Genomic DNA, 27,969 nt, shown 5'->3' with positions numbered 1-27,969 from the left:
GATAAGGTTGGCTCGGGAGCTCTGCTTTCTCCAGCTTAGAAGAAAGGTGGGACTTCCCTCGTGGGCTTCTGTGTGGGGAAACGTACATGGAGGAGGAGGATGATGATAATTACAATAATCACAAGAGCCCCTAACATTTATTATTTACTTATTAAACACATTATATGCTCCAGGGCCTGTGCTAAGTATCGAAGAGAAGTCCCATCTTTTCTTACTTAGGGTTAGGTTCTGAAGTCAGCATGTAAGAGGCAGAAACTTGTATGTAGCCAGAATTCCCCCTGATGGTCCTTTGAAATTGTTCAAAACTTGCATGGTGTATGTATGCTTTGGAATAGCGGTATTATGTAAAAATAGAATAGTGTGACTTTGCATAAATATATTATCAGTCACTGTCACCCCTCACTCTCCAGCAGGGATATTGAGCATAGGAATTGGGAGAATCACCCAATGTTTTGGTTTATTTCTCTCTCATCCTCTCTTTCCTCCTCTTTTTAATCCCCAGACTCATATATATGACTATTTGAACTCCCCTGAGTTCAGTGTTCATTTAACTCAACCCCACTCTCTCACTTCATGCCTACAGCACTTCTCTGAGGCTACACTTTTACTGCTGTGTTTTTGCAGAGAAGGATACTGAGACTCCAAGAAGTTCAGACAAGTCCTGAGGTTGCACAGCTCACAGACTGTGGGGCCAGGATGCAGGCCCTAGGTGGGCCAACTCCAGTGCACACCAGCTGTCAGCTCGGAAGGCAAGAGCCTTCTCCCTGGGGCTCTGCCGTCTCCTCTGCGATGACGTCCTTAGACCCCCTCAGCTGACTGCACTTAAGCTTCAGACACAACTAATGATCCAGCTATTACCAACTTGGGCCTCACTTTTAAAAATAAGTGTTTCAACCAGTCCAGCCCTGAGATTTAACAGCCAATATTGTGTGCACATTAAACACCAAATGATTGTTAACATATTTATTGAAGCTTAACAGGCATCCAGTATATAAAAGATGACTCTTATATGGCTCAGACCTCAATAAACATGTTTAATAATTAATTGGCATTAAGCAAACATAATTGTGCAATTCTAAATTAAGTGCTCAGTGAAGCATATTGGGAATGGAAAACCACAGTGTTTTATAACTTAAAGTTCAGGCTCTCAGTATGGCTTTTCATAGACCAAGAAAAATACCCTGCTTTTGAAGACACGACCTCAGCCTCCTGTTGGCCTCATACTGAAAGGCAGGAGTTTTCTTGTTCCTAGACCCTCAGATCTGATAGACATTGTTTTGTTTGGCTTGTTGTTTGCCTTCCTGTGTATCCACTTTTGGAGTTCTGATGTCCCAAGCCAAGAGTTGTGTGATGTGATAGAGTTTTTGCATATCAGCTTTCAGTGGAATTACCAGTTTTGCTACAAATTTGTTCTGTGAAGTCACTGCCAACAACTGGATTAGTGAATACTGAACCATTGCTCCTAGAAGAAATGCAGGGTTAGGTTCCTGTAAGGCTCTGGTCACAACATTTTTGTCAACTGATCAATCATAACCTTGTTTTATGTGTGTCTCTGTTTAACATCACCTTATTTGACATATACAGTTAATTCATGAACATTGAACTGAGTTCAACAGCACTGTCATTCATGCCTGGAGGAAGTTTCTGTAACACACATATTGTCTCCATAAGGCACTTCACAGCCTTCTTGCACTGATAACACTAAGTGCAAGCACTTCCAGCACTTTGGCACTATGCGTGGGGGCCACATGAAACAGCAAAGTCACCAGTGAAAAGCACAAAAATGTGACAAATGTGGGGCACTCACTAGATCATGAAAAGGACATTTGTTTACAATCCAAGGGCTGAAACAAGAAGGCAGAATGTGGCCTTGTTTGACCTCCGTGGGAACGTGTGTGTCGGGTGACTGTAATTTTTTGCCACTCTCTGCATGTCTGACAATGACCATGAAAGCACTGCAAATATTGATTTTGGGGTTAAAAATAAATTTCAGCAAGTAGGCAGATTCACAAATACAGAATCCATGGATAATGAGGATCGCTTATAACCAGATTCCAGCAAGTGCAGCCATCTGCACATCTAAGCGTCCTGCATCTTCTGCCTGCCTTTGCACGGTCTGTTCCACCTGCCTGGGACACTGTCCACCCAGTCCCAATGGTGCTTTTGCTCTTGGTAGGGACACAGTAAATATTTGTTGAGTTCAACTGAGTAGTTTTCAAATAAGGACCCAAAGTAAGTGTCATTTGAAAATGCACTTTACTTTTCTTTAGTCATCATTTCTTTCAAAGTTCCTTGCTGTTATTTATTATTTCAATTTAGTTAATATTCTCCCCTGGCTTAAATTAACTTCCTATCTCTCACCTGCCCATAAATCCTTCAGAGACTCTGAAAATTAAGCCATTTTCTCGACTGGCAACAAATCCCTTAAGATTCATGCAGGAACAAGGAAGAGATTGTCCCCCACGGGCACTCCTGGCTGGGTCGGATCTGTGTGACAGTGAAAAACTGTCCCCAGGATCCATTCATATATGAAACCCATCCACATCTGCCCTACGGGGAGGTGTGGAATCAGACTTAAAACCTCCATAAAAGAAACACTGGAAAGTGCTGCCATAACTTTTGAAAGTCACTCTTCAGTGGCAATCCTTGGAGTTGTGATGGGCAGGTAGGGGATGCTCTGAGACCACTGGGGCCTTCTTGGGCCTCTCACACAGTTTCCATTGCAGCCCCACCTGGAAGGTTTGGAGCTGCAGGTGGGTCTTGGCTCTGCAGTCCAGGAAAGCTATGGGTTCTGCAGGGATCTTTTGGAAAATTATGTTTTGGAAGACTGCAATTTTATTCCTGAGGATATTAAAACATAAATAAAGGCATATTATGAAATTCATGCAGTGAATGAATATTTTAAAAGTTAGAAAGTAAAGGCCGGGCATGGTGGCTTATGCCTGTAATCCCAGCACTTTGGGAGGCTGAGGCAGGCGGATCACAAGGTCAGGAGATCGAGACCATCCTGGCTAACATGGTGAAACCCCGTCTCTACTAAAAATACAAAAAATTAACTGGGCGTGGTGGTGGGCGCCTGTAGTCCCAGCTACTCGGGAGGCTGGCGTGAACCCAGGAGGCGGAGCTTACAGTGAGCCAAGATCGTGCCACTGCACTCCAGCCTGGGCGACAGAGCGAGACTCCGTCTCAAAAAAAAAAAAAAAGAAAGTAAAAAGCAGATAGCAGCAGTCTCACCATCACCGAAATACACACATTTTTAATATTTGGGTGCATTTGGTCATTTTCTCTCTCTCTCTCTCTCTCTCTCTTTCTGTGTGTGTGTGTGTGTGTGTGTGTGTGAGAGAGAGAGAGAGAGAGAGAGAGTTCTTAGTATAATTTTGGTCATACTACATAGAAACGTTAGTATTCTTTTTTCCCCCACTTAACATGGCATCATAGACATGTTATCTGGTGTTACCTAGTTCACATAAGCCTCATTTCAGACAGCTGCAAATTAGCCACTTGGTTGGTTGCACTGTAGTTTGCTAAACATTCCACTATTGTTAGACATTGTTTCTAGTTGGGTTTTTTTTTTTTTTTAAACTCTTTAAATAACAGTGCAATCTATTTTTTCATTTTTTCCTAAAGTTAGCAGTCTGGGATTATTCTTAGCCCAGATTTTCAAAAGTAGAGTTACTGGATCATTGGGTAGGGACACTTTTAAGGCTCTTGATAATGTCACCTCATTGTTACGAGTGTGGGAGAGTTCCCATCTCAGCAGATCTTCCAGCATTGGGTTATCATTTTTGAATCTTCGCTAAATTTTAATGGGAACCAGAGTTTGTTTCCTCCCAGTGGCAGTGCTCCACCAGACATCCAGCTTAGAGTGCCCAGGCCTTAAACAGTGTGTGCATGTGTACACTCACTACAATCTATATTTTTAATTTTTTAAAAAATGGATGATACTGGCAAGTAATTTCTTTGTTTTGTGCTTTCTCCAGTATTTCTTGAAAGTATCTTATCTTCCAAAAGTTTCTTAGTGTCCTTTGGTTTTTATTTGGATCTGTTTATTCTCTGTCCCTTTTTCTTTTTCTACCAATGGAAAATGCAGCTCTTGAGGATGACGATTGCCAAACAAAGGCTCGGAGACGAAGAAATCGGCGTGCGACACTTTGCAGCCCATGAGCGTGAAGACTTGGTGCAGCAGCTAGAGCGAGCTAAGGAACAGGTTCTCACTAACATCTATTCAGAGTGGGGGATGCATTTGCACAGCTGGACACAACACAAACAAGAGTGGACTGTGCCCCTCATTTCTCAGAGTATGGGGTGCCTGGGATGCACGTTGAATGCTTTTACTTCCTCAGCACTGCACTAGGGTCCCAAGCTGACTCTTGGGTTTCTGGCCTCCAGCCGGCAGGTCTGCTCCCTGCTATTGGGTACCATTGTTCTGAACACAACAAGAAACGTTCCTCCTAGCCAGGATAGACAGGGAGAGAACAACACGTGACAAACTGGCCTTACTTTGCAAGTTTCTGCTAAAATGCTGAGCAGTGCCTCTTAGGCAAAATCTCAACAAGTGCAGAGCCCTAGTTAGGTAACAACTAAGAGAGCCTAAAGTTCATTTTCTTCCTCTTACTAACTGAAGAGCAGAACAAGATTTCTGGGTCTAGAGTGGATTTGAAAAAGTATGGATTTGTAAGACACTGGCAGCTGCAGGGCATCCTGAAGTTGGCGAGGGTTCAGTTCTGGTTTTCTAAGCTGCTGCACCTCTCCTGTCTTAAATATAATGAATGTCTGGCAGGAAGTCATCCCTCGCTTTTAGCTGTTATTGTATTTCAGTGTGTGGCACTTGTGGCTTTAGGGCATGCGGGTAGTGTTAATAAACTCTCTAAAAATCAGTCAACCAAGTGGGAGGCTCCATCTCTGGCCATAAAGCCGGAGCCTGAGGAACATCTTGAGTAAGGGCTCTCCCTGTGGTTTTAGATTGAGTCTCTGGAGCACGACCTGCAGGCTTCTGTGGACGAACTTCAGGATGTTAAAGAAGAACGGTCTTCCTACCAGGACAAAGTGGAGAGGCTCAACCAGGAGCTGAACCATATCCTGAGTGGGCACGAGAACCGCATCATTGACGTGGACGCCCTGTGTATGGAGAACAGGCAAGTGGCCAGGCCCAGGCCTGTGCGTGGGAGGAAGGCTGGCTCTGCACAGGCCTGCAGGCTGGGAGTTATTTGCAGCCCTATTTATTTTGGAGAAAATTGCCTTACAAGTGAAAAGAAACTCACTCCCCCGAAATGATGACATCAATGCCATGTATTAGTTGCAAAAGTGAAAAAGGAAAGCAGCCCACACCTACACAGTGCGCACATCTCCCTTCTCTTTCCCTACACCCTCCTTGGTAGGTTGAGAAGGGCGAGGAACCCATGAGAGTTGCTTGTTATTGCCATCAAGGAGAAAGAAAAGAATAAGAAAATAAATTGAGAAATTCCCTTAGCCGTTTCTTTTCCCTGAGGCAAATTTCAGTGTGTGTGTGTCTAACTTAATGTTATGTCTGGTGTCGCCTCTTCCTGCCTCTCTTCCCAGTGGAATCATCTTAATGAGAATTATGTGAAAACTGTGTTGATATCCCTTAGGGAATCTCTGCGAGGGCTGTTTTAAAGTGGGGTGTCTGTGATTTGGGCATGTTTGACCTTGATTGCATTCATTTAAGGAAAGGTCACAAAGATGCACATGTTTCTCTTCTCTGGTGAGCAGGCAAGGTGTTATGTGTAAAAGATAGCTCTTCTGGCAAGTGGTTTTTGTTTTTTCCCCTTATACTTCAGTGTGTGTTTTTTATTTAGCCCTTAAACACTTCCTAGTTTTATGTATTCTTTTTCAGGTACCTTCAAGAGAGATTAAAGCAACTCCATGAAGAGGTCAACCTCTTGAAATCAAACATTGCCAAATACAAGGTAGCAAAATCATGATGACAGTGATGGTGATTGACTATTGTGCATCTAAACGTCATTCTATTTTAATTCCCTTCTATGTGCCAAAGATATTTTAGTACTTGCCTGCCCTCCCAGATAGAGTCTAATAAGAGCTTTAACTGGGGTAACCAGTACAAATTAAAATCCCAAACAACAAACAAAACCAAAGCAGCTTTTCGCAAGAGCTCCTTCTGTGGCTGTTATCTGAGCAAGGCATGCCCACTCGGGATGTGTTAGCGCCTGGTATAGCCTCTCCACTAGAATCTGGACTTGCATATTGCATAGCCTTGGTCCATTTGCAATTAGGTTTCTTACCCGTTTTCTCTATAACATGTTCACTCATCAGATGCTATTTCTGTCGTAATCACCCATAAGAAAATGGTTTCCAAGTGATGAAGAAACAAAGATTGGGAAGGCACAGTCTAAACCATCATGTTCACGTCACCCTGCAAGGACAGAATGTTTAAATTCTCCCCACTGTTAGTTAGTCTAATTCCAGCACCATTAGTTTGATAATATCTATTTCTGCAGATGTTAGTTGTAAGTGTTATAATTAGAAAAATCTCCTGGGTTTCTCTGCTTGGAAAGTAGATTGATTTCTCTTCCTGAGGGTGAAATTTTACAGCCGTCTAGATGCTTGGAAGAACCTTATTTTCCTGGCTTTTGACATTAGCATTTGTTCTCACAAGTCTCCGTGCTGTTCTTCTTTTCCATTTTGTGGGAGCCACACATTATACCAGTCTATCTATATGCATTCAGCCAAAGAAGGATATAGCTCTTAAAGTTGTATAATTAATACATAATTTTTAAAAATGTGTGGATGCATTCATTTAACAACATTTATTCAGTTCTATGTGCCAAGCACTGGCTAGATGCTACATATCAATTTTAATGTAAGTCTGTTCTAGGAATGACATGTAGGTGGCACATATGTACTTCCTTAATCGGTATCCACGGCAGACATCACTAATTGATCATGGCTCTCTTTCCTTCCAGAAATCACCATTGGTGCATGGAAATAAACCTAGTCACCATCTCATGTCTATTCAGAAGGAATTTTCATTACTAGTGACTTCACATGTTAGGCTGCATTCTTGTTTCAGATTTGATTTAACTTAACATGTATTAAGTGCTTTTTGTATACAGGGGACTGTAATTGCTATCATTCTGCCATGCATCACCTTTATTTAAAAAAAAAAACAAACAAACTTCTTACCAGGCCATAAAAATTATAACTCTTGGGTGTAGACTTGGAATTCTAAATATTAGGCTAGCACTTGGAGTTTGCAAGGGGTTCTTGTGGGCCGATGAGAGGAGGCATCTGCTAGGTACTTTTCCATTGTTGGCTTTTCTGACGGGTTTTTATTCTCTCCCAATCCTGTTTTAGAATGCTCTGGAGAGACGGAAAAACTCGAAGGGCCAGGGTAAATCCAGCAGCAGTGCTCTGACAGGAGTCCTGTCTGCAAAGCAAGGTAGGATATCATGCTCCAGGAGAGACCGCTCATGAGCGTAAAATACTAGAGCTGCAAGCCCACATCCCATCCAGGCTGCTGCTTTTGTGGTCTGGGAACTGAGGCGATCCATAGAACAGTGGCTCCCCGACTTCCACGTGCATCAGAGTTGCTGGGAGGGCCTGTTAAAACACAGATTACTGGTTCCACTCCAGAGTTTCTGATTCAGTAGGTCTGGAGTACGACTTGAAAATTATGTATTTCTAAAAAGTTCCCAGGTGATACTGACGCTGGATTAGGGACCCCACTTTGGGAAGCACTGCATTCAAGGTTTTTCTAATCACTAGACCCCATTTGGGCATATTCCCCTAGACTGTGTTCTCCTTTCCAGAATGTTCTCCGTTTCCTAATCACCAATTCAGCATCTCCAAGGGTGCGTTTTGACCTCCTTGAATTTCTTCTTTTCCCGGCCTCTACGATCAGAAAAGTCTCCTAGCTGCTGAAATCATTTTCTCACATAACATGTGCCTTTTTCGAAGAAGCTTTTATTGATTGCAATTTTTTTCCTCCTTCTTGTCGATTCCAATGAAAAATAATGATCTTCCAGGAACAGTCCAGGGGAATAAATAGCAGCACACTGGCTTCTGACACTTAATATTCAGAATTCAATGCTAAACATAAGTCTCGAGTCGAATATGCTCAGCTGGCCCACTTTTTGGTTGTTGATAGTGCAGACCAGCAACTATCATATGGCAGTCTTAATCAGCACTACAGTGGCTTAAAAAAAAAGTGCTGAGTCTCCAGCCTACATAACAACCAAGGCTCTTTTCCAAGCAACTTCTTTTTTCCACTCAACCAGAAAAGAACACCCTAGAATTGTTTTTCAAAAGAAAACTACAATACTCTATAAAAATGTGAAGTAGCCCATCTAAGTTTAGCTCTGGATACCATATATAGCAAACCATCTTTGAATGTTGATACCCAGTGTTATCACTGATGTGGGGAATGCCAGCCACACTCAAACGCTGTGGCAGAACCATAAATCTGGCACAGCCTTTCTAGAAAACCTATGATGAAAAGCATTCTATCAACAATCTGTTGGTATTAGTAAACGAAATCTATGACTCTCTGACAACCTGCTATGAAAAGCCTTAAACTGGCCCCCTTTGAACCAACAAAAAACAATTACAGACATATGCAAACATTTTGCTACAAAACAGTTCTTCATACATTACTTATAATAAAAAATATTGAAAACACAATAAATGTCCAGCAGTAGTTAAATAATTCTACATGAAAACACAGTAAATGTCCAGCAGTGTTAAATAATTCTATATCTTTTTTTTTGAGACAATCTCACTCTGTTGCCCAGGCTGGAGTGCAGTGGCGTGATCGTGGTTCACTGCAACCCCTGCCTCCCAGATTCAAGCGATTCTCCTGCCTCAGCTTCCTGAGTAGCTGGGACTACAGGCGTGTGCTACCATGCCCAGCTAATTTTTGTGTTGTTAGTAGAGACGGGGTTCCACTGTGTTGGCCAGGCTGAGCTCAAACTCCTGACCTCAGGTGATCTGCCCGCCTCGGCTTCCCAGAGTACTAGGATTATAGGCATGAGCCACCACACCTGGCCAAATAATTCTGTATCTATACACAGACTACAAAGCAGCCATCCAATTTTATGTTTTAAGGGATATTAATGATGAATAATATTGTTAAGTGAAAAAAGCCGGGTTTTTTTTTTCATTTTTGAAAATAAAATAAAATTGTGAGATTTATACTGTTTCCTTTTTTTTTTTAATGTCTGGTAGGAATATCAGTGGTTATTGTCCTTTTATTTAACTCTTAGTTTATCTCCCTTTGAAGAGTGCTTTTAAAAAACCCAAAGCAGACTTAAAGAACAGCCATTCGGTGTCAGAAAGGACACATACGCAGGAGCACCTGAGTGACCCTAGGGTAGAAAAAAACGACGGGAGAAGCAGCAGAAGTTGCAGATGTAGAATGGGGCCATGCTGTGGATGGGGCTAATGGCTTCTGAGAGCAATTTAAGCCATTTCAAGCCCAGCCAAGCATAACTGGGAAAACATAGTTGTAACAGCATCACATGTGAAAAAGTCACAGATGTTTTAATAGATAGTATTGTCATATTATTCATTAATAGTGTTTTATTGCCAAAGAAGCTAAGGAAATCTTACAATCTATTTGTAGAAGTATGGAATTTGGGATAAAGGAGGTGATAGTCCTACTATATGCTAAGCTAGTATACCACACTGTAATATTCCTTTATATATTTGTAAGTGACATGCAGACAAATTAGGAATTTTTTGAAAGTATACACTTTGGAAACTAGAAAAAAAAATAATTTTCTATCAGAGCCATCCATAGATGACTGGAGACTTGTTAAAGACTCATCCAGGGCAGGATATATGCACAAGGGGTAGGTCTCTCTCATATGGGTCTCAATCCTTCAATGACATGGAACTGTGTATGTTGTTTGGCTTTCATTTTGAACTTGGCCGTGAATGGGATTTGGCAGTTTGTGGAGTAACAAATATCCAAGAACAGCTAGTTTTTGCATAATGTACTCTTTCCCAATATTTAGATATTTGCAGCCTGCTCTATACCTTTTTGCCATATCTTTGTGCCACCTTGCTATTGTTTGCTTAATGTTTTTCTTTAAGTCGATTTTAAAGTGACTCATTTTACTTGACCTTATCCTAAGTGGTAGCACCTGTGAAATCATTGGTTTTGTTATGCCATATATAACCTTTTCTATAATACCTTCAAACAAATGCATAGCTACTAAAATACAAAACATATTTTGCACTTTAAATAATCTCCTAAATTATCTTACCACCTGCCAGGGGTATCACACAGTGGGAAACTGACATAAAGCAAGGTGCTTGGAGCTAGGAGTCATTGTCATTTGCATGGCTGTGTGACCTTCAGCCAATGTTCTTAACCCATCTGTGCCTTGCTTTGTCCATGAAATGGAAAAAAATCAATATTTCATAGAGTTTCTTTTCCCTCAATTTTAAGACTTTATGCGTTAGTCATTACGAAAGTGTTTAAAATAGTAGACAAATGCAAATATTATTATCTTCTTAAAAATTGCTGATGAAAGTCCTGAGAACTTCCTCCTTTCTGTTTAGTTCTCACACTGGATTTTACTTTGTTTTGTTGACACTTGAGGTGGACTCTCAATACAACATAGTAGCATTTTGAAGCTGGGGACATATCATTATCCAAGAAGGATTGACATTGGTTTGCATTCCAGCGTTTCAGAAGAATGACGACTGAGTTATACATTTTGTATCCTATCTAGTTCAGGATCTGCTATCTGAGGATCATGGATGCAGCCTCCCAGCTACTCCACAGTCCATTTCTGACCTGAAATCTCTGGCAACAGCCCTGTTGGAAACAATCCACGAGAAAAACATGGTCATTCAGCACCAGAGGCAAACCAACAAGTAGGTGGCCAAACTCTTGGGTTGGGGGGTGGGCGCGAAGGAAGTGGGACGAGGCTACCAGAAGTGAATGTCAACCAGCTGGAACGACGGACCTGCAGGGAAGGTGAGACCCCTCAAATCAAGAAGGAAACTTAGTAAACTAGAAGGGTGCTTCTGCTTTATATCAGCATCTTGGCTATCAGCTGGAGCCAAGCAAGGAAAGAGTACCAGCCATACTGAATGCTTACTCTGAGCTACACACTGAGTAGTATGTATTTCATGGATGAGTTCCATAAAATAATTGCCTGGGTGACTTGACCCACCTCTCCTCCAGCTCTTCTTTTAGGGGAGAAACTGCCTCAGTGCCATTTAAAACTCCCAACATGACTTTGAGGGTCTTTTAATGGCAGAAATCACCCAAGCATCAACTTCCACAGGCTGCGGGGCCTAGAAAAGAATCTCATGTCACTCTTCCAGATCCACAAAAAAGATGGTGAAAAGGAAGGGTAATTAAAATGGAATGTCTTATCTGGTTTTTATAGCATGTTGACTATGTTGTGTAAAACCAAGCAGGTTAACGTAGCCATTAGAGATGACAGAGGCAATATCAAGAGTGTTCAGAGAATGGTGAATAAACAATAAATTAAAGTAGCAAATACTACACATGGGGTTGGCTTTGTGGGCATGCAACCTGTGCTCAGAAGAACCCCACATTAGGTCTGATCTTCCACTGTCACCATCTTGGAATTCTTAGTCATTGTTTTAACAAGAGGGTCCCACATTTTTATTTTGCACTGGACCCTGAAATTTATGTAGCTGGTCCTGCTTGCAAGACAGATGTACACCTGGAACCAAAATGCAAGTGTGAGAGAACTGAGCGGGGCCTGGAAAGCTAGGCTTCAAGTGACAAAGGGAGGGACCAGAGAATCCGGGGCCTGACGAACGCAGGGGCATGGGAGAGAGGCAAGTGGAAAATGATTAAAAGTATTATAAAAACAAAATAGCAAAAGAGAAGCTGGAGTGAAGGGAAGATTGCACCAGAGATGAAGATGTATGTGGAAGAAAGCGGAGAGCAGCTAAGGGAAGCAGGGCAATCTCGAAGGGATGACACAGGTAATTTATTGACAGGAGAAGGTTTAAATGTTCTTGAAAAGTGAAATCTTAACCAAGGAATGAAAAGTCAGATGCTGAAATGCAGATGCTTCTCAGGGGAGGAAGAAGGAACGGGCATCCCCTGCAGCATGAAACGCCCTCCGTGAGCTGGCTTCGTCCTTGCCTCTCTACAGAACACCTCATCTTTCAAGCCTTCTAACATCTTCTAAACCCTGGTCCATTCTCAGCAGGTCACCACAGTTCCTCATTCACTGAGAAAATGGGGCTTCTCACCAGGAGCCTCTCAACTTGGGGCTGCCCTGAAACCAGAGTCTCCCCATGTTCTGCTCACTCCTGTCTCCAGGAAGTACACCAGCTGCCATCTTGTTGGTCCATGGGATATTTCCTCTTCTGGGCCTCTGCTCCCCTGGGACCTCCTGTCTCACCCTCTTCAACCTCCTCCCTTCCTCTGGCTTTTGCCTCTTTGCCCTGAACTCCCAAAGCCTTTCCTAAACCCTGCTGCCTTCCCAAAAATACCACCAGCCTGGAATGTGTTTGAAGAAGGCCTCCTCTCCTTCCTCAACAGCCACCCTGTCTAAATGTATTCCGGGAGGTCACTTATGTTGGAATTGCTTGGGTGCAGCGGCTGGGGGGTGGGGACACTTGTTTATCAATGCAGAATCAAGGATTTGTGGGAGGGAAGGTTAGGATTCTGGATTTCAGTAAGTCCCGGGTGAGTCCATGCACAGGAAAGAAAGATAACCTTGGCTTTAATGCCTCCCAAGACCTCTTCCTACATTTCCCACGGTATTCTTTCTTTGCAGGTCACCAGTATCCCCAAACTCCACCTTTGAGTCTCTTTCTTCTTTAATTTCTTCACATCGAGATTTTCATCTTGAAATCCAAGTAAGATGGATTTCAAGGGGGAAACTCCAGCCTTCTCCACTGTCTCATTTCCTTTTCCCACCTCTCCCCTGACCCCCACCCCAGACCCACTCCATCTTTTTTCTCCATCTTCTGTGCTTTTTCCCCTACCTGGGAGACCTCATTCCCTGTCTCTGTCTTTGCTTCTCATTCTCTGCAGACTCTTCTCAGATCTCTTGTACCCACCACCCCATCAAGAGCAAGACCAAGACCCACATTTCCAACTTCTGGTTGATGGTTTCTCCAGATATCCTTTCAGCTCCTCAAATTCCATCAGTCAACATCCATCCTAGTATGTTTCAAAAATGGTTATGCCCTTTGACCATCACTTCTTCCTTGGGGAGACCCTCCCACAGCTCCATCCTCAGACCCCAGTCCTACCTCCCCCGCCTAACCCACCTGCCAGCTACAGTTCTGAGCATGACACTAGCCTTCTCTGCAAAGCAGACTGAGTCCCCATTGCCTGCCAAAGACAGCATCCACAGGCTGTCGGCCTGACATGCCTCTGCAGAGGATCCCAGCCTCCTCTGACAGATTGATTCACTAATGTGTTCCTAACCATACCCACTGCAAACACACCCATGCCCCAGGTTCACAGCACTCTCTCCCTCCATTGTGAAAGACTGACATTTTCATTTGACCATGTTTATTTTTGTTTCTATGTACTTTTTCATGTTTATTTTTTAATAATTTTTGAGCCATCCTCTGGGTTTTTTGTTTGTTTGTTTGTTTTGACGGGGTCTTGCTATGTCTCCCAGGCTGGAGTGCAGTGGCACAGTGTTGGATCACTACAACCTCCACCTCCCGGGTTCAAGTGATTCATGTGCCTCAGCCTCCCTTGTAGCTGGGACCACAGGTGCATGCCACCACGCCTGACTAATTTTTTGTATTTTTTTAGTAGAGATAGGGTTTTACCATATTGCCCAGGCTGGTCTCAAACTCTTGACCTGAAGTCATCCGCCCACCTCGACCTCCCAAAGTGCTGAGATTACAGGCATGAGCCACCATGCCTGGCCTCTGTGGTTTTAATTTAATATTAATTTAAGGTTAAATAACAATGTCTTTCCAAACTACTCCCAGCTACCTTAATCCCCTTCCTGGAAGAAACGTCCATTCCTCATTTCTTATATATCCTTCCAAAGGATGCATAGACAGTATAAGCAAATGCACAATATATTTATGTGTATACACATACTCATATATTTACATAGATATACTGTCTTTTTTTTTTTTTACAAACGGTAACTGGTATTCATTTTTTAAAAAGGTTTCTTTTTTCATTATTCTGCATCTTGATTTTTTCCCCTGTAATAATGGATCTGGGAGATTGCTTCGTATCAGTACATAAGTTGCCTAATGTGCCATCTTTAATACTTAGGGGGTCCTCTGTTTCATACTTTTAATAAATGTTTTATTTGGGGGCATGTAAAGAAACTAATTATACTACAAATGGAATGAGGGCTGAGAATAGAATGTGACTTTGGTCTATGTGTGTTCTCCCCCTTGATTTAGCCTTGCGTAACTGAAATAATAAAATAGCTTTTGGAATACACTGGAAACTACCCTGGTCTCTGTGTGCATGCCCCAATTGCAATCTTAGAAAAAAATAATAATTAATTAATTTTAAAAAGAAAAGAAATGGCTTTATTTTGCTGGAGCGTTATACATAGCAGTAAAGGTGTTCCTTCCTGGCAGCGTATGCTCCCATGCTGGTTTTCCACTGCCTGACAGTTACCACCCTTGAGAGGCTCCAACGGAAGCCATCTCGAAGAATTGATGAAGAAACCTAGGACTTTACATCTTGAGCAACATTCAATTAATAGGCAATTTGCTCGAGCTACTTCTTGCCAGCAAGTTGGCAGTTGCCTGGTGATCGAGAAAGAACGGATATGAGGTTCATTTATCTTTCAAACCAGGTGGCAAAGCATTCGTGGACGAGGTAGTTGTTCAAGGGCCATTTCACTGTGCACCACATTTCGTTCTCCAGACCTTCCCCCCAGGCCCATGCCTTACCATGGCGGGGAGGTGGTGGTGAATATATGAGGACATATTGGCCTTTTGCTATCCTTCCTGCTATGCCTGAAACCGTTTCCTCTTCTCTTTCCCTGGCCAATGGTAAATGAGCTTGGAAATTCAGCATCTTGGGGAGCAGCAGCAAGAGGGTGTATGGATCAGAGCAGAGACGTGAAAGGAGGCCACCTGGGGTAGAAGCAAGCAGGGGCGTCTTCAGGCATGTAGAGACACAGTTACCTGCTTCCCCTTTAGAGCCAGGCTTTCCTTAAAGACCTTCACTCTGGTATTCCTGCTGTCTGTGTTGTCCAGAGAGCGAGCACAGTAGTGCAGTTCCTGTGTGAGTTCTGTCTTCACAGACTCCTCATCCTACCTTTGATGATGTCATTACTATCTAAAACCACTGCAGGGAAGCCATCTGGAGACTGGGCATCCTGAGAGATTTTCCTAGACTACTAGGTAGATACATGCTGAAATCTCCCCCAAAACAACCCATAACTAAATAAAAACTTCAAAACTTTAAAATCTCCCTCATCCTGCAAAAACAAAAAACAAAAAAACCCCAAACCTCTCTCAAGTTTGAGTTTGCCTCAAGCTACTGCTGTTTATCTCCTTCTCTTCCCTGCTAAGCTACTTGAAGAGCCGGCTATATTCACTTCTCCCAGAGTCTGCTTCTGTCTCAGCCCAGTCCCTTGGACTCTGAATTTCATCCCCTCTACTGTTCTGAAACATCCTTCCTTCAAGGGTCAGGCACATCTTCTAAGTTGCCTCTTCTCAACTCCCATCCTGTGTGACCACTTTCTAGAATAAGACAATATTGACCAACCCCTTCTCATCTGCACCCCTCTCAACTTGGCTTCCAAGGTGGTACATTGTCCTGGCTCTCCTCTGCCTCTTCCATGGTTCCTTCTGACTTCGCATCCTCTGGTGGTGAGCTGCTGGCTCTGCTCCCCCAGCCTGCACTCTCAGATCTTTGCCTTTCTTCCTGCATCCGTTGTGTCTGCACAGATCTCCCACAGGCATCTCAAGCTCATCTCCCTCCTCATTGCCCCATTCCTGTAGCACCCCTGCATCCCCACTGGCTTGGTTTGGACCATATCAACGCCACCTGGACGATGCCCTTCTAACTGATCTTTCTGCTTCTACTCACACTCCTTCCACTCCATTCTCAACTAGGCATGAAGAATACTTTGCCTAAACTTCCTCATCCTGCTTCCTTGCTTAAAACCCTTCACTGGGCTGGGCACGGTGGCTCACACCTGTAATCCTAGCACTTTGGGATGCTGAGGTGGGCAGGTTGCCTGAGCTCAGGAGTTAGAACCAGCCTGGGCAACATGGTGAAACCCCGTCTCTACTAAAATACAAAAAAAAAAAATTAGCCGGGCGTGGCAGCAGACACCTGTAGTCCCAGCTACTCGGGAGGCTGAGGCAGGAGAATTGCTTGAACCCAGGAGGCAGAGGTTGCAGTGAGCTGAGATCATGCCACTGCACTCCAGCCTGAGCAACAGAGTAAGACTACGTCTCTTAAAAAACAAAACAAAACAACAACAAGAAACCTCTTCACTCTTTCCCCATTGCCAATACAGAAAAGTCTGAATGTTCTCAATATGGCAGGTAGGTCATGCATGGTCTGGGTTCCTACTGGTCTCTGTAGATTCGTCTTCCACTTAGCTCTTCATTTCTGCTCTACAGTTTTAATAAGCATGTGTGTGTTTTTGTTTTTTTTTTGAGACGGAGTCTTGCTCTGTTGCCCAGGTCGGAGTGCAGTGGCGTGATCTCGGCTCACTACAAGCTCTGCCTCCTGGGTTCACGCCATTCTCCTGCCTCAGCCTCCCGAGTAGCTGGGACTACAGGCGCCTGCCACCACACCCGGCTAATTTTTTGTATTTTTAGTAGAGACAGGGTTTCACCATGTTAGCCAGGATGGTCTCGATCTCCTGACCTCGTGATCCACCTGCCTCGGCCTCCCAAAGTGCTGGGATTACAGGCGTGAACCACCATGCCCGGCCTGTATTTTCAAGCCTGTGTTTTTGCCTGGCCCCTCTGCTCGCCAGCTGTGTAAGCCTGGGTGAGTTAAGTGACCTTTCTGAGTCTCAGTTTTCTCACCTACAAAATAAGGCTAACAAGAGCTGACGCATCAGTTGTTGCAGGACACCAAGGGAGCATCTGTGCATGCCTAGTATAGAGCAAGTGATTAATAAATGCCAGCTGTTATTAAAGCCTTCCACTGCACCGTCCATGTATGTTTTTGTGTGTATGCATCGGTCTGTCTCCCACCAGACGTTTAGTCTCTCAAATGCAGGGACAGGGTCTCCTTCTCCTCATTATCCCCTGCAGCCTGTAGCATAGTGCTTTACAGAGCTGGATCTCAGGAACTGTTTGTTGAATTGGTCAAACTGAATTTAACGGACTCGGCTCCTGCTCTTCTCTCCACCTATCCGTGCTGCTGGCTACTAAAATGTAAATAGCCCCTCTTCTCTCCCTGGGCTGCGTCATACCAGGTTCAGTGGGCTCCCTGCCACGTTCTTTCAGTGTGAAGCTAACAGAGATCCTCTTTGCCATTTAAAGCATTGTGGCTTGTATTTTGCAAAGCAACTGCGGGCACATCCATGTTTCAACATGAACAGTTTTTAAGGAGCACTTCAGGCAGACATGAGAAAGAATGTGACAAGGTTGGTTTTAAAGTGCCATTATGGGGTATTGGTTAAGAGCATGTGCTTCAGAAGCAAGTCCAGGCTTACATTCCGATACAGCCTCACCACCAGCTGAGTCTTGCCTATGGTTTTGGTCAAGTTAACTAACTTCTGTTCCTCAGCTTCCTAATGGGAAGAGGGGAGTATGGTGGATGAGATTGCTGGGGGCTGGGGAAAGACAGAACTTTGAGATAAACTGTGCATGCTTGGGCAAGTTGCTTAACCTCTCTGTTCCTTAGAGTCCACATGTAAAAGGAGGATAACAATACCATGTACACCACAGGGTTTTTGCCAGGTTAGATGAGATAACACAAATGAGGCGAGTGTTCAGCATGGCCTCTGATGTGTATTACGGACTCAGGGAAGATTAGTTGACTGTTTGTGTTAACAGTAATGCAGTTGCTATTGTTGGTGGTGGTACTATTGTTATTATTTCTACTGTCATAACTTCTACTGAGTCCATTTTACTACCTCCAGCCCTGCATCAGATGCTGATAAGTGTCAAGTCAGAGAAGAAAGCACTGACAAACTTAGGCAGGGGACCTGAAAGTAGATTGCTGGGGACACCAGGAAATTCACTTCGTTCCATTTCTGAGAGAAATGGCTGTGTTATCCCGAAACATCAGAAAAAATATAACTCAATATCTCTTCAGCACACCTTAGAATGCTGCTCAGACGGCATCCCTCCACCTCCACGGAAGAGTTAAGCCTTATCTTTTGTTTCCAAGAAGCAGCCACCTACAGATGATCTGATCTCATTAAGAAACAGGCATCAACTTGAACAGTTGTGATTGCATCTCAAACTCATCAGCTGGTGAAAAGGGAGCTTGGATCAGAAGGTCTGAGCAAAATATGGAAAGCGAGATTACAAAGGACAGTGTCTATTGAAGGGTCAGGGACATGAAAGCAAAAGAGACCCAACAAATGGAATGAAAATGGAAAGTAATTGACAAAGACTGCATAATTTTAAGACTTAGGGAAAAGAAGAAAAGAAAAGCTCTAAGTACCTAGATGGAAGAAAACCACATAGAGTAATTCCAGAGTTTTCTGTGAACTCAAAGGGAATATTAATTAAGATGGTACAAGTCAATTCAGGTAAAACAAGGATAAATCCACAGCCATATATATGTGTAGAAATATACATATTCATGCCTCTGTGTGTATGTGGGTGTGTGTAGCTATCTCTGGAATATAAAGAGAGATAGGAGAATAATTCTAGTGTTCTGATTTATCTTGCTGAAAGGAATTGAAACTTTGCTATTAAGGTGATTTCCACATTATTTTAGCACAGCAGCGCCAAGAAAATCCCCCAAATAAAATAAAGACTGGTTTTTCAATTTCCAGCCCAATGGAAAGTGATTCAAGTTTTAGAGGACTATTAAATCATTTCCCAACTATATTATTTTATAGAGTGATGTGGGAGTATGTATGCCCACATGTCTATCCATGCATGTAGTGAAAGTTTGGCTTCCAAGTAAACAGTATGGTCTTTTCAAATACACACTTTCTAGAACTTGTATATCTTAGTGACTCAGAATGGTCACCTTGGAAAACAATGTAATTATTCTAATGATTCTGCAATTACTGAAAACTCTTTTGAAATATCTCTTTTCATTCTTCCCATAGCTAATTATGAGTCATGAAAAAAGAAAGGCATTTATTTAATCAAATATATTTATCAAATACTTCCCATGTATCAGGCATTGTGCTAAATATCAAGAATGTGGACATCAGTAAGACATGGGTCTAAGAAGGCTGATGGTATTATGTATTGACTTAAAACAACATTACCAAGCATGTCCATCCATCTTATTTTTTAGACCTGGTTATTTCCAAAAATCAGATCCACCCTCCAAGAATCAAGATGTGATATTATTAAGGGTATTCAAAATTTATTGTCATCTTTGCAATGAGCATTTCTCAAATAGAAATTCCATCAAATGATTTGGGCAGCGGTGGAGTCATCATTTAGCTTCCCAGGAAAACTACCTTTTGGGAGAGGACTCACTTTCATGGCATTTTAGTATTGTTTTTAATCATTCACTGTACTTTCTATTTGTATATGCACTTTCAATAGAGCACATATTATTTACACACACATACATACAAATGCTCCATTTTTTGCATATATCATAAATCTCTACACTTTTCTACTAGGGCACCAGTGGGATTCCCAGGGCTGGGGGCTGACAGGATGCTCAGTAATTGATTGTCATTTTCTCCGCTTTTTTCAGAATCCTAGGGAATCGGGTGGCTGAGCTGGAAAAAAAATTAAGAACTCTGGAAGTTTCTGGTTTGTGGAGTCTTCCAGGTAAACAGAACCTCATGAAAACAATTTTCCTTTTTTTTTTCTTTTTTTTAAGAAATGAAGCTCCCACATAATTTACAAGAGTCTTCTACCTTTTTAATGTCCTTTTATTCTACCTTATTTAAAGTAGATCATTGCTGAAAAAATCTACAAGTGTTCTAAATTTAGAAACTACATGGCAGGGTGGGGGTAGAATCAGAAAAATGAGGTAAATATTCGGGGTTTCATCTGTGGAACTATGAAGTTTAGCAAACCTGAATTCTGAAATTGTCACTGTGTCTGTATTTTTTTTTTTAACTTTTGTGAATGTAGTGAATTGTTTCTTTTCTTTTAATCTGTAGATATCCTATAAAGATCCATTCAATTTGTTCAATTTCATTATCAGCCCTAAAAGTTAATATGAGAACTTAATAAAGATTTGTGCAATTTAATCACCAGTCCTAAAATTGAATCTAAGAACATACAAAGATTTGTCCAATTTAATCACCAGTACTAAAAATAAAGATAAAAACCAACAATTGTTCTAACCCAAAATGTACTCCACCACCTCCTTCTCTTCCCTTCCCCCATCCCGTTTTTACTTAGCCTGAAAATCTGAATTTCCTGTGATTTTTTTTCCAGTCGTACACTGTGTTTGGAAGCTCTGGTATTCTACTTTAATTAGCTGTATTTATCCCACTTGTCTTGGTAAAATACTCCTTTTGTGAGACCCCAGCCAGCCATTCCCCATTGACTTTTTACTCTTCAGAAACTTGTATTTACCATTTCCACCATCTCCCCTTTCCTTGGAAACCATGTTGTACCTATAGTTTTATTTACTGCACAAACCAGTCTCCTTCATCCTTGAATCATATGGATGCTTCCCTGGAATGGACGATAAGTAAAAGTCAGCACAGGGAGGCAGGTGGACAACAACACATTTTCTGAAATGTAAACTTGAATCGCTGCCTTAGGTTGCCTGGATGTGTGTTTCGTAAATTGGAATTTTTAGCAGTGATTCCTTGAACTTGTTGTCAAAAGACCTGACAGAACTAATAACTGCCAGGTACAGTCCTGGGGATTTGAATGATCCATTTCTGCACAAGAATCTTTTGATGCTGTTAAAACCTCATCTTCTAGGAAGGCCTTTCTTTTATTGCATTGAATTTCAACACAGTTCGGCAAATTGATCGTGTATTTGTACAGTGAGATTGCCATTTCCATGCATGTACGGGGGTTTTTATTTTTTTTTTCTCAAATGAGTTGGTGAAATTTCTCCCTGTTTCATTTCTACAGTTTATATTAAAAGATGGAAGTTACTTGAGTGAACAAATGCCGAGAATTTTCTATGGTTTTGTTTGGTCTAGGTACAACTTCAAATGGCTATTATGCAATAACAATTATTTCCTTTTTTTCTTTTTGCTGCCTGAAGGCCTGAGCTACAATGTTTCAGTAGGATTTGGGAGTATGTTCTGTTTAAAATATCCGTTTTTGTGGCTAATATCAGCAGTGTATTATGTCGTCCCTGCATGTAAATAAGTAGAAATGCATTATCTACCTTTCCTTGAACTTCTCTGATTAGAATAGTCAATTGAAATAGGGAATTCAATTAGTACAAAACAAATATTAAAGGATGACATTAGCTTTGGGGACCTGGCTGAATGAATTTTATGCTGTGGCCCTGTTTGTTCTTATCTCTGGTCTCCACATAGATACAAAGTGGGAGGACAGGAAAGAGTGGCAGCTCCCCAGATCTGATACAGTTTATGTCATGGCAATAGCACTGACCTCCTGCAGTGATGAAGGATGTTATGATGAAGAATCGTGTTATGATGTTTTCAGACCATGGTGAAAGTAAAAGGAAAAAGAGCCTCTTCTAGTATAAATCAGATCAGTCTGTTCTGTCTGCTCATTGTTTTTTGTGTCTCCATTTAAACTACTGAATGGTGAAATAAGACACAATACATTATTTTTCTCCTCCTCCTCCTCCTCTTCCTCTTCTTTCTTTCCCAAAGTAGGAGTCAAATCATAGTGTTTAGCCAACTCTCCAGTTGCAGAGTTCCAGTGACATCAAAGAATTGCCAACTCTCTGTCATTTACCAACACCTGGGAAGAATCAATGTCTCTTTCAGTTATCAGCCCATCGATGTGTTGGTACCCTTTTGAGCATTGACTTTGTGAATTCAGTTCTGTACCAGGCATTCTAGACATGCTTATCACCCCCTCCAAGAATCTGCGGTCCACTTAGGGAAGCAAGATGAATATACATCAAGCAGTGAGAGGAAAGAAAAAAATGGCCTATAATTCAATACTAAATTAGTGATAAGGATTTTGTGTGTGTGTGTGTGTGCAAGGGTTAGGGCTAGGGTGGTGCAATAGTGTAAGGAAGTATGGAGCATGTCAGCAGTCGTAGCAGGCTTCCCTTCAATGGTAGTGTCTGTGGGTAGCCAGCCCTGTGCCGATTAAGTGTGTGGGACTAAATGCAACCCAACTCCACTGATGATATAAGACATCCATTTTCCCCTTTTCTGCAACAGGGGGCAAGGACACCATACTGTTCAGCGACCCCACTCTTCCTAGTGGACAGAGGTCGAGATCCCCACTGCTGAAGTTTGTCGAGCAGCCCACTGAGAACAAAGCAGATCCCAAGGATGGTAAGCACGCCTCGATTTCTCCATCTTTACCTGGACTGTGCCTGCCACAGAGGAGTGGCTCAATGGACATTGGTCTCTTCCCCTTCCCCTTTGTGCTGCTGCTTTGGCATCATTGGGACATTTGTCAGATTTCCTCTTGTTGCTTATGTGGGTTCATCTTGTTGGGAGGTTTTAACTGCAGCATGCAGGCCCCTGCTCTCTAGGCATGGTGGCAGAGAGGTTAAGAGTGAGGACCCTGTGCCAGGTGCAGTGGCTCACACCTGTAATCCTAGCACTTTGGGAGGTGGATGTGGGTGTTTCACCTGAGCTCAGGAGTTCAAGACCAGCCTGGCCAACATGGTGAAAACCCGTCTCTACTAAAAATACAAAAATTAGCCGAGTGTGGTGGGGCGTGCCTGTAGTCCCAGCTACTCAGGAGGCTGAGGCAGGAGAATCACTTGAACTGGGAGGCAGAGGTTGCAGTGAGCCAAGATTGTGCCACCACACTCCAGCCTGGGGAATACAGCAAGACTCCGTCTCAAAAAATAAATAAAGAGTGAGGACCCTGGAGTTGGACAACCTGGGTTTGTGGCCAGGTCCACATCACATTGGCTATGAGAACTTGGGCTGGAGACTTCAGCCTCAGTTTCCTTTCCTTTAAAACAGTGACATGATCATGTCTACCTCAGGGAAATCTTGGCACATTGCCTGGTATATGGGAAGTCTGCGAAGCAGTAGAATAGAGAGAAAAGCTCCTGCTTTACCAGATAGACAGTTCTGGAGGCAGGGTGTTCTGGAAGGGATCAAAGACCCATATAGAGACCCAGATAAGCCAACAGGTTTGAGAACCTGATCTCTTCCCATGTGGGAGTCTTGTCTTCCCAACAAACTTCATGTCTTTTGAAGTTTTGCTTATCTTGTTCTGCCACCCCTAGTGTAGCAGCCAGCTTCTGAGAATGCACCAAATGTTCCCTACCCCTTGGTATTCATGCCCCCGTGTAACCGTCTTCCATGTTGTATCAGGATCAGTCTGTTTGATTAGTAGAATACAGAAGTGAGGGTATGTGACTTCTAGAGCAAGGTCATAAAAGACATGAGACTTGTCCCTTTTGCTCTCTCTCGGGTTGTTTACTCTGGAGGAAGCTGACAACCATATCATGTGGACACTCAAGCAGCTATCCACGCTGTTCATGTGGTGTGGAGCTGAGGCCTCCAGCCATCAGCCACTGGAGTGAGCCATCCTGGAAGGTGATTCTCCAGCCCTAGTCAAGCCTTCAGATGCCAACAGCCCTGGTCAGCTTTTCATGGGCGCCTCATGAGAAACCGTTAGCCAGAACCACCCAGCTCAACTGTTTTCAGACTTCTGGGTTAAGCTGCTAGGTTTGATGTAATTCGTTACACAGCAATAGATAAACAATATACATCCGTATTTCCATCTTCTCTTGCTCAGACTCATGCCTTTAATCATTACCTCCATAAAAATACACTCAAAGTGTTTTTCCCCCACAAGGTTCCATCTGCAGAGCTACACCCACATTTCCCAGAGCCCCAACTTCCCTTGCCCTGAATACTCTGTGGACTTCTCAAGCATGACATCACCAACTCTTCCTGCTTTCTTCCTTCTTTTTTTGTCACCCTCTCAGCTTCTCAGGCTCAAAACCTTGGAGCCATCAACCACTGTCAACCTTCCATCTCCATCTACATGTGGCCTTTCACTCAACTCTTTCTGCAGAGTTTTTACACCTTGGGATTTATCACTTCTGGCATGGTTCAGGCCTTCATTTTTTTGTCAGGAGGGCTTCTCCTGGTTTTCCATCCTCCTTGACTGTCCTTGCTTTATTCCCATCTTCATCCTGCTACCATAGAATAAAGTTTTTGGAGTACCGTTTCATCACATTTGTGCCATGCTCAAAAATCCAAAGTGGCTCTCCACTGTCTTGCACTTAACATCTCAACTCTGCAGCCTGGCCTAGCCTACCTTTCCAACCTCATGATTGTCTGCCCTAAAACTGTGCCCTCAGCTAAATGGACTAACCAGCTGTATCAGTTAGCTATTATTGGGTAACAAACCAACTCAAAATTTAGAACTTAAAGCAACAACTATGTATTGTTTTTCTTGAGTCTTTGGGTCAGATGGGTGGTTCTGCTAATCTAAGCTAGGCTCTGCAAGCTCTCTCTTGCATACGGATGAGGGAGCCTTGCTGAGCTGAGCTTAGATTAGCAGAACCGGAACCGCCCATCTGACCCAAAGACTCGTGAAAAATAATGCATAGTTGTTGCTTTAAATCACTCATAATAGTGCATGGAGTGTTAAGAAGACCACTTCTTATCACTGGGTAAGAAGACCCAGATGAGCCAACAGGTTTGAGAGCCTGATCATAGGACCATAATACTGCATGGAGTGGTAGAAGCCAGGACATATCTGGGATTTGAACAGAAAGGTTACCCCCCAGGTACCTGTGGGGAGAATTTCAAGAGAGAGACCCTGACTTTAATTGGTTCCACACCAGCCAGAAAGCAAGGCTGGGTCTTTGCAGCCAGCCTCATGTGGCTGCTTGTAAGGCTGGCCTGGAACACCATGGCCCCCTGTGTGGTTTGGAGCATGTCTTGGCTGGTGGTTTTGCCATGCCAGGATCCAATGTCCACATGGAGATCCAAAGCCTTCTGTCTGTTCTAGGCTTGCTGAGCCTCGGGGTGGACCTGGGCCTGCTAACCTGAAATGGAGCATGAGCCTGGCTTGATTTTCACAAGGGCGTTGTAAGTCGTGGACTGATTCAAAATGATAGCTTCCAGAGTTGCATCATTAGCTCTCATTGTTCCTACCCCGTCCTCCGACAGCGCTGGGTGGGAATAAGGAAGCGTTTACGCCGTGGCTGTCAGCGTCTGGGATGGCCTCATCACTGTCGCATCTGTGATCAATTCCAACTGAAAGCAGCGCGCGCTTAGGAGGACAAAGCCTATCAGAGAGCAACTAACAAAGGAAGATGAATCACCTTTTCAGGCCAGTGGCAGTGGGGAGCGGGGGACACGTTTTTGGGTGATTAGCAATTTTTTTAACAAAGAGATACTGTTTCTTTATCTTTTAGAGGAAATATTTTTTTCTTTCCACACTATTTGTGTCATAATGCGTTTGAAGCCATTGATTGCATCCTCATCATTGATATGTGTATCATTATTAATAATAAGTATTAATAATAATTGTTTGCTAAAACACTGAATAATTACTATTATTTTTAATATTTTCCCACTCTTGGCTGGTTCAGAAATCTTTTATAGAAATAGCAATGCTATGTGTCTATCCTTAAAAATAAAACACCCACAGCTTAGGAGTTAAGATTCTAGAATCTTTAAAGGAGGATTTTGCTCCCACAGCAAGTAACCAGAGGTCCCAGTGATAGCTCAACGCTTGTGACATTTTTAGTAACCTTTTTTTGTCTCCTGATAATGACTTGAGTATAATTTTGGGGTATCTTTTGGATTTAAAAAAAAGTCTAAGGGTGGCTCATACTTGTAATCCCAGCACTTTGGGAGGCTGAGGTGAGAGGATCGCTCGAGGCCAGGAATTTGAGACCAGCCTGGGCAACAATAGTGAGACCTCATTTCTAAAAAAGAAAATTAAAACATTAGCTGCACATGGTGGCACATGCCTGTAGTCCCAGATACTCGGAAGGCTGAGGCGGAAGGATCCCTTGAACCCAGGAGGTTGTGGCTGCAGTGAGCTGTGATCGTGGCACTGCACTCCAGCCTGGGACAGTGTGAGATCCTGTCTCAAAGAAAAAAAAATTAAATTAAAAATTTAAATTTAAATTTGAAAAAAATGGGACAGTGGGTTGGTAAATCCTGCTGTTGACTTACAGTCCAGTCCTAGATCCTGGCTCCTGTAGCTCTGTGGTCCTGAGGCTCTGAAAATCTAGCCTTTCTCGGAAAAAGTAAACAGAGTAGGATTACAGCCTGAGTTCATTCCTCTTATTGTGGCTGTGTTTTAATCTCTAATGAGGACAGCAGTGTTGGCCCCACACGCACCCCCCTGACCCACTGCTTAAAAAGTTAAAAAGTTCTCCCTGCTAATCTCAGAGGTTTCCCATATTAAAAGAGACTCATACCTTTGGACATGAGCAGAATGTCATCTAACGAAATGGCACAAGGCATAATACCAGCAACTGAAAGTCCCCTGTGTAATTTAGACCACCCTCACTGAGATGTAAATTAAGGTAGAGAAGATTAACCTGACCTACAGTAAAAACACACCACAGATGGTTTAGGGGTTAGGTTGTTATGAGTAAGGTTAATTAATTTTTCAGGGGCACTAGAATATACTATTAAGTGTCCTGGAAGAAGTAATTTCATAAGAGTAATTTCCAGAAGGAGTGTACTCGTCTCACGTTGGTGAAAAATTTAGCTGCTGAAAGTACCGTAATTTACTCCTTTTAAATAAAGCCTCCCCACCATGCTGGAAACCTGCTCATTTTGACCTGCTGTTTCTCATGTCCCCTGTACAACCACTATAAAAATTTTCATCTGTGAGTATGAAAATTATGTGATTGCTTCCCTGAGCTACCTTAGATGCAGATAAATGTTTGTGCAAGTCAGAAATCTTTATCTTTCCTTTTCAAAAGTACCATTTTAAGAACTTTTAGAGTAGCAACCTGAATACAACCTTAAATGAATACCATAAATTCAAGGATTACTTTCATATATTAACGAATGGTATTTAAAGAGATGTACTAATATATTCATGGATTCATGCATTCATGTATATCGTTCATATATTCAAACATTTAATAAGCTATTTATTATTAAGTCCCCACTATGGAACAAGGTTAAAAAATTAATCAGGCAAGTTTCTACATTTAAGGTAGGAATATTACTTCTGGCCAGATTTAATCAAATAGGCATCATGGAAGTTGTGGAGGTGGAGCTGACTCTTGAAGTTCATCCCTGGGACATACAAGAGAGAATGATAGTCATGGAGGAATCAACTTTCTAAGTATAGGTGCTGGGGACAGGGGTGGATGACATGAAGGGCTCAGTGTGGTTGGAGTAGAGGGACTAAGGAGAGGAGTTGGTTTGCCAGGTAGAAATGTAGATGGATGTTGAGTCGTGGAAGGCCTTGAATGCCAGGTTATGAGCTTAGGCTTTGTTCCCGAGACACTGGCAGCCTTTCAATGATGTATATAGCTGGGGAAAGACATGGTGAGATTTGTGCTTCAAGCCTGCAGTGCTGCTCAAACTGAAGTGTGCACCCACATCACCCAGGATCTTATTAAAGTAAAGATTCAGAACCAGTAATTCTGGAGTAGGGCCTGAGACCTTGCATGTTTAATAAGTCCCCAGGTGATGCTGCCACTGCTGGTCCACGAACCACACTTTGGGTAACGAAGCTTTAGGGACGGTTCCTGTCTCCCAGCAGGTTGGATTAGTGCAGGAGGAGACTAGAATCAAAGGAACCTATTAGAAACCAACATACCTCATCCTGGCTAAACAGATCTGA

General features: G+C 42.7%; 1 protein-coding gene across 4 annotated transcripts in view; it reads left to right on the top strand.

Annotated features, from left to right (window-relative positions):
- The window catches only part of CCDC149 (coiled-coil domain containing 149), a 106,745-nt gene that overhangs the window by 70,517 nt on the left and 8,259 nt on the right, over window positions 1-27,969 (top strand). For 2 of the 4 annotated variants that reach the window (XM_009447440.2, XM_054682810.1), the window contains exons 5-12: window positions 4,091-4,207; window positions 4,963-5,135; window positions 5,855-5,927; window positions 7,333-7,417; window positions 10,716-10,860; window positions 19,793-19,869; window positions 21,278-21,310; window positions 22,383-22,499. In XM_009447440.2, the coding sequence (XP_009445715.1) occupies window positions 4,091-4,207; window positions 4,963-5,135; window positions 5,855-5,927; window positions 7,333-7,417; window positions 10,716-10,860; window positions 19,793-19,869; window positions 21,278-21,310; window positions 22,383-22,499 (820 nt within the window). The remainder of the gene's footprint in view (window positions 1-4,090; window positions 4,208-4,962; window positions 5,136-5,854; window positions 5,928-7,332; window positions 7,418-10,715; window positions 10,861-19,792; window positions 19,870-21,277; window positions 21,311-22,382; window positions 22,500-27,969) is intronic. The other 2 variants (XM_526540.5, XM_024356053.3) reach the window with 1 other exon arrangement.

Source organism: Pan troglodytes, chromosome 3 (assembly GCF_028858775.2).
Source record: "Pan troglodytes isolate AG18354 chromosome 3, NHGRI_mPanTro3-v2.0_pri, whole genome shotgun sequence".
NCBI classification, from domain to species: Eukaryota; Metazoa; Chordata; class Mammalia; order Primates; family Hominidae; genus Pan; species Pan troglodytes.
The sequence above is the reverse complement of the archived record's forward strand: the minus strand, read 5'-3'. Positions and strand labels throughout refer to the sequence as shown.